This window comes from Stenella coeruleoalba, assembly GCF_951394435.1.
Source record: "Stenella coeruleoalba genome assembly, chromosome: 7".
In the NCBI taxonomy this organism is placed as follows: Eukaryota; Metazoa; Chordata; class Mammalia; order Artiodactyla; family Delphinidae; genus Stenella; species Stenella coeruleoalba.
The window spans coordinates 101,478,894-101,491,026 of record NC_137153.1 but is presented as its reverse complement, the minus strand read 5'-3'; the positions used below and the strand labels follow the sequence as shown (position 1 = coordinate 101,491,026).

Here is a 12,133-nt window from a genome sequence, read left to right as displayed (position 1 = left end):
GAGTTATCTTCTTCTTGCTGCATCGTCCTATGCTCATGAGCTGGAAAGCATTTTTCACTCTGGTCTAAATTGTTTCGTGTCAGGAGTTCTGCTTCAGATATTTTAGTACGAGATTGAGGCTATCCTTATTTTATAGTAATTGAGTTTTTTTAGCATGCTTTTTTGGGTTCACTTTCTTGGGTTATTTGTTTTGTTGATACTTGTTGGTTTTTATAAATTTTCAGAACACACTGACATATTTATTGAGCACCTCTTTGTGCCTATGATGTGTAGGATACAGGAGAAGAACTCTTAAGGAGTAAAATAAAATTCATGATACAATTACAAGCGAATGCATTCACTTATAAGTGTAGATTGGGAATGTGAGAAGTGGCTGTCACAATGTCCCCCCACTTTTTTTCTTTTTTCTGTTTTTCTGTCCCTTCTTATATTTGGGATGGGTCTCAAGACATAGATGAGTGTGAGGTTTCCGGCCGGTGCAGGCATGGAGGACGGTGCGTGAACACTCGTGGGAGCTTTGAATGCTACTGTATGGATGGATACTTGCCAAAGGGTGGGCCTGAGCCTTTCCATCCAACCAGAGATGCCACGTCGTGCACAGGTGGGTTTCTGTCAAAGAATGCAGCATCCGAAGGTGAGAGTCTGTTGGTGGTGACTTTCTCCTGCTCTGAGCCTAAGTTTGTGGGTCTGCGTTGGGGATGTGTGTTGGATCTGTTCCTTTGTAACCTATGAAATAAAATAACAGTCAAGATAGAAGGGGCTATATTAAAAAAGTTAAAATTAGTATGCTTCGGGGATTTTGAGTTGTTAATAGATATTCAGATGTTAACCATTATGTTAGATAGTAAACAGAGCTGATCTGGTAAGAGCCACCATCTCAAAAGTGACCAGGGAAGTTACAAAAGCCTATATATCTTAAGGTATTGTGCAATTCAGATGTTTTACTTTGCTGGGCTAGGCTTCTCCTCTTTAGTTAGTATCAATTAGTGAGGGTTGATTGCCAAATCCTTTCAGTTTTGTGCATGTATAAATGCTATTACCTGTGGAAGGCCAGAAGAATGAATAGAGACACTCACTGGAAACATGCCCAGAAGTCATGTGCAAATGAACCAGCCTATTTAAAATATGGCTCGGGTGTGTATAGGTGAGGGGAGAGGGCATGAGGTAGAGGTGGAGAGAGATTATGAATTTTGAAAATTCGCATTCATATAGCAATGAGTTTGACGTTAATTTGTTTTCAGAAATAGACTGTGGCACCCCTCCTGAGGTCCCAGATGGCTATATCATAGGAAATTATACCTCTAGGCTTGGCAGCCAGATTCGTTATGCTTGCAAAGAAGGATTCTTCAGTGGCCCAGAAGATACAGTTTCAAGCTGCACAGCCTTGGGCACATGGGAATCCCCAAAATTAAATTGCCAAGGTGAGTTTTCCAAAGGTCCAGCTTCCCAGCTTATACCATCTTGAGATTGTTTTCATATTTCTCTCTAAATCTCTCTTCGGGGTACTGAATGAATTAAATAAATCCAGTAAATTCCTATTGTTTCTAATAGGGTTTCAGTTGATTCTCTTGATATTTATAGGAATAATATTTTATCATCTGCAAATAATGATAATTCCATGTTTTGTTTTTCTATGTTTATAAAAGTTATATTTTTCTCTTGACTGACCACTTAGCTTGTGTTTTCAGAACAAAAAATTAAGTAGTAGTATTAACTTTGAATATTCTTTTCTTATTCCTGACTTTCGTGGGAGTGTTTCATTATTCATTCATAATCTTGGCTTTTTGATGTTACATACATCTATTTATATTCTTATGTACACGGAGAGAGTGCTGTGAGCCAAGTGCTGTTCTAAGTATATATATATATATATATATATATATATATATAGACTCATTCAATTACAATATCCCTATGAGTGTGTGCTATTATTATCACATTTTACAGATGGGAAAACTGAGGCATGGAGAAGTTAAGTAATTTGTTTGAGGTTATCCAACTAGTAATAGAGCTGAAATTTGAACTTAGTATTCTAGTTTCTGAGATTGTGTGCTTAATCACTCTGGTATACTGCTTCCATTTTTGTGATGTTGGCTTTTGGTTTGTTTCTACTTTTGGCTTTCTCTCTCTTCATCAGTTCACCAGTTTTTGACTATATGTACATAATATTGAGGAAGACTTCATCTATTCCCATTTTATTGGGATTTAAAAAAAATCAGAAATGAGTTGTTTTATCACGTCTTTTAGGCATGTATTAAGGTGATCATATATATTTTTTCTCCTTTTAACCAGTTATATGCTTGCTTATATTTCCTGATCAATACTAGTTGCTGGAATGGATTCTTCTGGGTCTTTGGTGTTTTTTTTCTTTTAATCAGCATTATATTTGCTAAATTTTACTTAGAAGTCTTGCATTGATATTCATAAGTCAGATTGGTCTATTTTCCTTTTCTATGCCATCTTTGTTAGTTTGGGTATTAATGTTATTCTAAATTTTGAGGAAAGAATGTGAAAACATTTCCTTCTTTCTCTATTCTCTGGAATACTATAAATAGGATTTTTAAAGATTTCACCTAGAAAACCATCCAGATGTGGCACTTAGGGAGAGGCAGTCCTTGGGATAGTTAAAAAAAATAATACTTACTGGTCCTGTTTAAGTTTCCTATTCTTGTTGATATCCATTTTGGTAATTTACATATTCTAAGAAAAATCATCTATTTCAAGTTTATTTTCAAATTTATTTGTAGAGAGAAGTGTAAGGCACTCACGTTTTTGATTTTCTGTAGTTATTTTATAATAGTGAAATATTGGAAACAATTTCAAATGTCTGTTGATAAGGAAATTGGTTAGATAAATCATAGCATGTACATAAAGTGGATATTTTGTAGCCAATAAAAATTATGTTGGAAAGAATCTTTATTGACATAAGTAAGTATTAACAGTATACTACTGAGTTACAAACTGTATGAATAACATGGCCTTAACTTTGAAAAATGTACATGTAAATGTACATGAAAATGTTTCATATGTACATGTATGTTTATGAAAAAGTTTAGAAAGCTATATATCAAAACATTAACCATGGTAGTTTCCACTGGGAGGGATCCTGGATGATTTTTTTTTTATATAAATTTATTTATTTGTTTTTTACTTTTGGCTGCGTTGGGCCTTCGTTGCTGTGCGTGGGCTTTCTCTAGTTGCGGCATGCGGTGGCTTCTCTTGTTGCAGAGCATGGGCTCTAGGCGCTCAGGCTTCAGTAGTTGTGGCACGCGGGCTCAGCAGTTGTAGCTCGAGGGCTCTAGAGCGCAGAGTCAGTAGTTGTGGCACACTGGCCCAGTTGCTCTGCGGCATGTGGGAATCTTCCCGGACCAGGGCTCGAACCCGTGTCCCCTGCATTGGCAGGCGGATTCTTAACCACTGCGCCACCAGGGAAGTCCTGGATGATTTTTATATTTTATATACTTCCTGTATTGAAGGAATTTTTTTTAATGCATTAGAAAAAGTAACGAAGTTGTTTCCATTTTGGAAAAAAGAAAAAATAAAAGTTTTCAGTGAATTTATTGCGTAGCTAAGCAACCTCAGTGATGCACTTGGCTAAGTTAATCCTTTTGATATTGATTTGCAATTCAGGCTCTAAACACATTCTGATCATTATCATCCTGTGGGTTAAGAAATTCTAAACGTACAATTGAGTTCTAACATTATCTTTCCATGGATCAATTAAAATACAGAACTTAGATTAAAATGTGCCATAATGTATATCAAAGAACCCCCTAGAGATTTATATAAGAAACTCCACATAAGACCATTTGTATTACTTTGAAAATCAGTAGTCATCCGGATTATTGTACTGAGAATGTAGAAAGTTAGAGGAGAAGGCTTGTTCCATTTCCCAAAGAACTGTCATTTAGCAGATCTTCACTTCTTTTTTCCCTGCTGTAATAACTGTTCCCTTTGCCTGCTGACACCCTCCCCCCTCTTCCTCCCCCGTTTCACCATATGGCCACCGGCTTCTCCTGGCTGTGCCTGCTTCTCTCTAAACACACCCCTCTTATTTATCCCTCATTCTTCTTTGGGGCTCCAGAATCTGGGCTATGTGCCAGCCGGCACTGTATTTTTAGCTCAGCGTTATGAAGCCACAGGAATTGGGAATTCCACTAAAAACACTAGCAAACTGTGAACTTGGATGCTGAGAAGCAGGTACTTTTGAAAGGAGCAGCCGTGCATTCCAGACGGCAGCGTGTGTGTCGGATAACGGACTTCCCCATTAGAGAAGACACAGCTGGCGGCTCCTGTTGTTTGCCTTTTCCCAATTACCGTGTCCCTGGAGGCTCTGCTGCTGCCTTGGGGGTGGGGGGTGGGGCATTGTGACACAAGTTCCGCACCTGAGCAGGCCTCAGAAGTGCATGTTGGAAGTGAGGATGAAATCTTCCAAAATGGGTAGGAATTTGTGGAAACATCCATCACACATTTCCATCCGCTCTCTGGAAAGGACACAATCTCTGGCTTGCATTTCCTATTATTTTGCTATTATTATTACTTTCTTAAACATTTTTCTGCTGAACATTTTATTTTTCTAATTTATTTATTTTTGGCTGTGTTGGGTCCTCGTTGCTGTGCGCGGGCTTTCTCTTGTTGCGGAGCGCAGTGTCTAGGTGCGCGGGCTTCGGTAGTTGCGGCACACGGGCTCAGTAGTTGTGGCTCGTGGGCTCTACAGCGCAGCCTCAGTAGTTGTGGCACATGGGCTTAGCTGCTCCGCGGAATCTTCCCGGACCAGGGATCAAACCTGTGTCCCCTGCATTGGCAGGATTCTTAACTACTGCGCCACCAGGGAAGTCCCTTATTATTATTATTTTTTTTGATTTTCAGAGAAGGTGCCAGTTGTAAGTGACAGCTTAAAGAATTTGACTTTTTATAATTCAACCAAGCCAGGAGCAAGGTGAGGGAATCACTTTAACTGTGTTATCATTAGCAACAAATCCAGAGTCCAGCATACTTGATAGATCCTGTGACTAGGTAAGTCTGGAGTCTGGGAGCAGAGTAAAGACAGGTACACCACGAACTATTCTGTAAGGGTGAACTCCTAAGTATCATGTGAGAAGAATGGGTAAAGACTAAGAGAGTTCAGGTGGGGGGATTGGGTGGTTCATGGAAGGGGTGGCATTTGTGTTCTTCCCTTTGGTAGTTTGCCTCTCATGGAAGGGTCCAGTGATGAGTGGTTTGCAGTGTAAGCAGACCAGTTGAGGGTTCCGGGACTATCTGTCTTCCAGATTTTCTTCCCATCCTTTTTGGGGCCTTATCTTCCTTTCGGGCTGGGAATTCTCACCAGCAATGTGTCTGGTACTGAACAGTCCCTTTAAGAATCCGCTTCCAAGCTTACTACTTCTTCTTAAAACCTTTCTAAAAACAGTGAAATGACCACTGCACTGAGAATAAAATCCAAACTCCTAACCATGGATTTTGAAGCCAACAGGGGTTTGTCTTTTTTGGCTTTTATACAGGTTACGTCTCCCATCATTCTCTCCCAACCAGTATGTCAATCTCTTATCAGCTTCAGGGCCTTTTCTCTCTACTTGAAATAATTGCCAACCTGTTTTAAAAATTGTTATTGTGGTAAAATACACATAATATAAAGTTTACCATTTTAACCATGTTTAAGTGTATAATTCCACGGTATTAAGTGCATTCACAATGTTGTGCAATTAACACTGCTGTCCATTTCCAGAACATTTTCATCATCTCAAAACAGAAACTCTGTACCCATTAAACAAGAACTCCCCATTCCCTCCTCCCTCTAGCCCCTGGTAACCTACTTTCTGTCTCTGTGAATTTGTATTGTAGGTACCTCATATATGTGGACTCATACAATACTTGTCTTTTTTATATCTGGCTTATTTGACTGCGCATAATATTTTCAAGGTTCATCCATGTTATAGCATGTATCAGAACTTCATTCCTTTCTTTCCTTTCAGTTGTATTGAGATATAATTGACACACAGCACTGTATAAGTTTAAGGTGTGCAGCATAATGATTTGACTCACATACGTCATGAAATGATTATCACAGTGAGTTTAGTGAGCATTCATCATCTCATATAGATACAACATTAAAGAAATAAAAAAGTGATATTTTTTTCCTTGTGATGAGAACTCTTAGGAATTACTCTCAACAGTATTCATATGTCATGTTGTACATTTCATCCCTAGTACTCATTTATCTTATGAGTGGGAGTTTGTACCTTTTGAAGAATATCATTCCTTTTTCAGGCTGAATAATTTTCTACTGTATGTGTATACCACGTTTTATTTATTCATTCATCTGTTGAGGGAGGCTACCTGCTTTCTGCACAGGAAGTTCCTTCTCATCTTTCAAGTTTCAGCTGAAATGTCGTCTCTGACATTCTCTTGCTTAGTACCCAACACGTAAGTATATTATTCATCATTATTTTCATAGTTTTTATCAGTCTGCCCTACTGGGCTGTAAATCTGGGAGCTCAGTGACCATGTAGTCTTCTTCAGTATCATCTCTTCAGCACCTGGCACAGTGCCTGGCATACCTAAGGCCTGTAGAAGCACCGTGAATCACCCCCAAAAGGTGGCCCAGATGATGGCAGGCATAGTGGAATTGGCTTCCAGACTGCATCCCAGCTTGTCCTGTGGCTGAGCCTTGCTGAAACCCTGGCACATGGGCTTCAGTAGTTGTGGCTCGTGGGCTTTAGAGCGCAGGCTCAGTAGTTGTGGTGCACGGGCTTAGTTGCTCCACGGCATGTGGGATCTTCCCAGACCAGGGATCGAACCCGTGTCTCCTGCATCGGCAGGCAGATTCTTAACCACTGTGCCACCAGGAAAGTCCTGTTTATTGGTTTTTGATTCAAATGTTCTGTTTACAGCTAGAACATTAAAATGAAGAGTTTTAATGTTATTTTTTTAAAAAAAGAAAGATTCCTGTGCAGCTCAAAGCATCAAAAACCGTTTCACCTCTATGAATGGAAGATCTTTTTAAGAGACATGCTGATAAACCCGTGTTTTTTTCTTCCAGCACTCACGCTTTTACCTACCCTATCACCTCCTGTGCAGTTTCTGAAGTGTTCAGATTCTAGCTGTTTCCATATTAGACACTATTTGTTGGCAGTAAGTGTTTTAATGTGAAACGGAAAATTTTCTTTTTCCTCCAAATGATCTATGAATATGATCTGAAGGAAATGTATTATTAGTTGAGGTTAAAGTTCATGGGAAACTTTAGAATAAAAACTCCATCAAAAAGTAATTTTTTTCTTTCTACTGTCTTAAGGGCAAGTACACTTTTTGTTACTAAAGGGCTTAGTTACAGCCGTTAATAAGCTATCGACACTTTTGGGAATGTGCTTCAGGGAATGCTATAACCCTCCCATTTCCTTTTGATGACTGTGATAACATTGTCTAAATTCAAGTAGCCACATATTGTGATGTTAGATTCCAACGCCCAACATCAGTTATGTACGTAATTTAATGCCCAAGTGATCCTGGATTGAGGGTCTAACTAAATTTGGCCAAACTCAGAACATGCCATAAAGTGCATGAAACTTTGTCATAAGGTTACGCTTTCAGCCTTATTCCTTAGGCCATATTTCTTACGTATAAACTTCACCAAAATTAATGTTCCTAATGATATTAATAACTCACATGACTGCAGGGGATATTCTAAGGATATAGAATATAGACACAGCCCACAAAGAGCTTACTGTTAAGAGGGGAAGAGAACATTTTTATAAATGAAGAAAGTATAAGTATAAATGCTGAATTATCCGATCTAGAACATGAATGTAGTGTAGACTCTGGTTTCATCTGCCTAGACTGTTTGGGCCCTTACCACCTACCGTGTTGCACTAAATTCCACGTGTTACATAAACCTTCTGATCTTATCCTAAGGCACAATAGAGACTTCTTCCTATTATCATTGGGTAAAGATGAACACTGGCTTTAATGTGATTTTCTTCCATTTTCGTACTTGTATCTGCCCTTTTACTGGAGTTTTTCATCTAGTAGTTTATTTTTCTGGGAAGATCTTTTTTTTTCCCCCCCTTTGGTCAATATCAATAAGTGGAATAGGTCAATCATTTATTCCCCCAGCATTTGGCAAAATGTCTGCCTCAATTTATAGACATTATTGGTCATTCTTTTTTCTTTCTCAGCTTGGTATTTTTTGGTCTCTAAAACAGTCTTAGATGAAGCCTTATTTTACTCTGTTATTTCTGTCATCACTCACATGATTGTGCTGGTATGTGTCATAAATAGCAGTCATTGGTGGTACAGTCAGTTGTTGATTAGATGCCACGAATTGCCTACACCTTTCGTCAAACAGATTTCCTTCTGGAATATTTTCTTGGGTAGAATTTTAAAGCTAGCAGTGAGGATAAACATTTTTACCTTCAAGATATTAAACAGAGTTACAATATCAATGTCGTCCTTGAAACTGGCACAACACATTTCCCCCCAGGGAGACAGACCTATTTTGAAGTTGATTATTTGAATAAAATCACAGATAATAGGATACTAAGGAAAAATTCCCAGCCATGTTCATAATTAGTTGACTGTATTCCTGATGCAGATCGAAACGTTGTTCATAATGTAATTAGCCAGAGAAACGTGTGCTTTAATGAACACCCCTATGCATATGCAATACAAAATTTGTGATGCTTATTTTTTTTTCTTTCCTTTGGATGTTAATTGTTTTTAAATGGCTTCTTTCCTTGTGATAATGATAGTTTTATTACCTATTGCAGTATCTGTTGGATTGATTTTTGAATATGTCTTAATAGGGATCACCTGCTTTCTTGGGTACCATTTGGTCTGAGTAGAAGTGGCAGTGGCTGCCATCTCTCTTAAGCATGGTGGGAATATTTGTGATGGGCTTATGTTCCAGGCAAGACCTGGGCCAGACCCCCATGTCATAGGATTAAACATCATTACCAAGAAGGCTTCAGGGCAAATACAGTGGCAGAGGAATTCCATTTCCAGCAGCTCTCTTCTCTGGGAAAGTTCTTGGAGACAAGATTGGGGCAGAGGGAGTTGTCATAGAACCCTTCCAGACTGATTTAAATGCTTTTTCATGCAACCTTTTCTTCTGAGGTTTTAGTTAAACTATAAGGTCAGTCCCAGTCAGAGCCTAGAGTGGACCCCTTTCAGTGTGAAGCTGCCCAGATATAATGGACCTGGACTTTGGGGTCACAAAAACCATGGTTTGAATACTGGCTCTGCCTTTTGTTTTTTTTTGTTTTTTTTTGGCTGCATTGGGTCTTCGTTGCTGCGCACAGACTTTCTCTTGTTGTGGCGAGAAGGGGCTACTCTTTGTTGCGGTGCGCAGGCTTCTCACTGTGGTGGCTTGTCTGTTGCAGAGCACAGGCTCTAGGTGTGCGGGCTTCAGTAGTTGTGGCACGTGGGCTCAGTAGTTGTGGCTTGCAGGCTCTAGAGCGCAGGCTCAGTAGTTGTGGCAGACGGGCTTATTTGCTCTGCGGCATGTGGGATCTTCCTGCACCAGGGCTCAAACCTGTGTCCCCTGCATTGCCAGGCGGATTCCTAACCACTGTGCCACCAGGGAAGTTCTGTGGCTCTGTCTTTTAGTAGTGGTGTAATTTTTGAATGTGACAGACTCTTAGGACCTCCATTTTTGTATCTATAAACTACATGAGAAAAACCCATCTACCTTGCAGTAGGGTTTTCTGTGAGAAATAAATAAGATAGTGTATATCTAATAGACTACCTTGTGTTTAATAGGATTTTGATGCCTGCTATTATGATTAAAATTATTGCAGTTTAAACAGCTTTCCCAGAATTCACTGGTACAAGACTGATACGTATTAGTTTTTGTGGGTCTTTTTCTCAGCTTTCATCTACTTGGTGTCTGGTAGCTATGTTACCTCTTTTGGATACAAAATATAGAGAGGTAATGTGTTCCTGTCTTGTTATATATACTTACAATTCACTGATGTGTGTTTCCTTCCTCAGGGGTTGCGATCATATCGAAGTAACATATATTGCATCTTGAACAATGATAAAGTAGTAGCAAGCTAGCAGTGAACAACTGTTTATTATTTACTATGTAAAAACTACTATCGTAAGTAGGCATTGTGGGGAAGCAAGGGATTATAAGATAAATATTCTGCCCTTTAGGAACTGTCCATATATTTGGGAAGACATAGTCATTAAAACAAACCCACAAAATCCTCAAGGAGGAAATAAAGGTCAAATGAATAGGATAGGTAAGTATTTTGATTCTACTTCTTCTCTCACTCTCACATCCAGTCTATCACCAAGAACCTTGTTCTGCTTCCAGGATGCATCTCGAATCCATCCTCTTCTTTCCGTCTCTGCCATCACCTCTCAAGTGCATCCAAGACTTCATCTCTCTTTCTGTTGGGCTACTGCTGTAGACACTAACCAACCTCTCCTTTTACTCCTGTTCTCCCATCCCTTATCTACCCAACAGTCAAAATGGTCTTTTAAAAATCTAAGTCAGATTATTTCATTCCCTCGCTTAAAATCCTCCAATGGCATTCCACTGCTTTTAAATAAAACCCAGGCTCTTTCCTAAGGCTTACAAGGCCCTCTGTGACCTGGCTCTGCTCTTCTCTGCACCTTCATCTCATGCCACTCTCCCTCTTGCTAACTGTGCTCCAGCCAACAGGTTGCATTTCCCTCTCTGGAGCACATCAAGAGCTTTCTCGCCTCAGGGTCTTTGCATTGGCTATTTCATTTGATTGAAATGTTCTTCCTCTGGTCCTGGACATGACTGGTTCATTCTCATCCTTCAGGTCCTAACTCTGATGTTACCTCCTCAGAGAGCTCGAACCGTTCCTGACCACTCTATTTAAAAAGTCTTTCCTATCCTATCACGTTATCTTTCCTCCTACATAACATTTACTACAATCTACAATTACCTTGTTGATTTATTTTTTTGTCTAATTATTCTCCCCCTAAGTTCTGCGAGGGCAGTGATATTTTCCATTTTGTTCTCTGCTATAGTGACTAGCATAGTGTCTGGCATGTACTAGGTGCTCAGTAAATATATGAATAAATGAACAAATGAACATAAGCCACGAAAGTTCAGAGGAAAAAGGGATCCCTCTATTAGTCATGGAGCAGATTCATCACTGGGAAGGATTTTGCTAGGTCTCAGGGAGACAGAGTGTACCTCAAGGAGAGAGAGAGGATGAGCAAGGTGGAAGGGGGTAGAAAGGGGGCACATACTGTAGGTTTTCAGAGATGGAGCTGCTCTTGAGAGGCAGTGGGTGTAGGAGAAGGAGTCTGAAGGATGTGGATTCTGCTCCTAGCCATCACATGACTACCTATGTGACTTTGGATGTTTTATTTAACCGTGTTGAGCCATTTTACCTGTAAAATGGGGGAAATAATCTCTACCATGGAGGGTTACTGTAAGAAGTAATGATATATAGGGGCCCTATCGGGATGCATATGACACTAAATGGTAGCTATTCATACCAATGTTTAATTTAGATTCTCAGCTGCGGGTGTGCATACAAATCAAATTTGCACCTTTGTAGAAATGTGGATGCCAAGAACCAACTCAGTACTACTCATTCAGAAGAGTTGTCTCTGGGTGAGGGTGGGGATGTGTGTGTGAGACTCCAGCATGGGTGATTGGTTCAAAAGCTCCCCAGGTGATTCAGATTGTATAGCTATTGTTTAGAACCATGTGTTTAATCCAAGCCACGCCGGAATCCTCTCTAAATATCTCCTGCCAAGGGACTGTCCAACTCGAATAGCTCTGTGATGGGAACTCACAGAGTTGGGTCCAGATTGCCTGCCACTGGACATCTACCTGAGTCCCTAGAGGACAGGCTATTGATTTCTTATCTACCCCCAAGTTAATATTAATTTAAAAACATCTTGGGACTTCCCTGGTGGTGCAGTGGTTAAGAATCCGCCTGCCAATGCAGGGGACACGGGTTCGATCCCTGGTCCCTGAAGATCCCACATGCTGGGGTACAACTAAGCCCGTGCGCCCCAACTACTGAGCCTGCGCTCTAGAGCCTGCTCACCGCAACTAGAGAAAGTCTGCGTGCAGCAACGAAGACCCAACACAGCCAAAAAAAAATCTTGTCGTCCCAGCTAAAGCCACCATGCCTTCCATTAT

General features: G+C 40.0%; 1 protein-coding gene across 4 annotated transcripts in view; it reads left to right on the top strand.

Moving 5' to 3' along the window:
* Window positions 1–12,133, top strand: part of SUSD1 (sushi domain containing 1) — a gene marked incomplete at its 3' end in the record, with an annotated part of 124,087 nt that overhangs the window by 25,119 nt on the left and 86,835 nt on the right. For 3 of the 4 annotated variants that reach the window (XM_079927609.1, XM_079927610.1, XM_079927608.1), the window contains exons 4-5: window positions 449–601; window positions 1,242–1,421. The exons of the other annotated variant lie outside the window; for it this stretch is intronic. In XM_079927609.1, coding sequence (XP_079783735.1) covers window positions 449–601; window positions 1,242–1,421 — 333 coding nt within the window. The remainder of the gene's footprint in view (window positions 1–448; window positions 602–1,241; window positions 1,422–12,133) is intronic. 4 annotated transcript variants of the gene reach the window in all.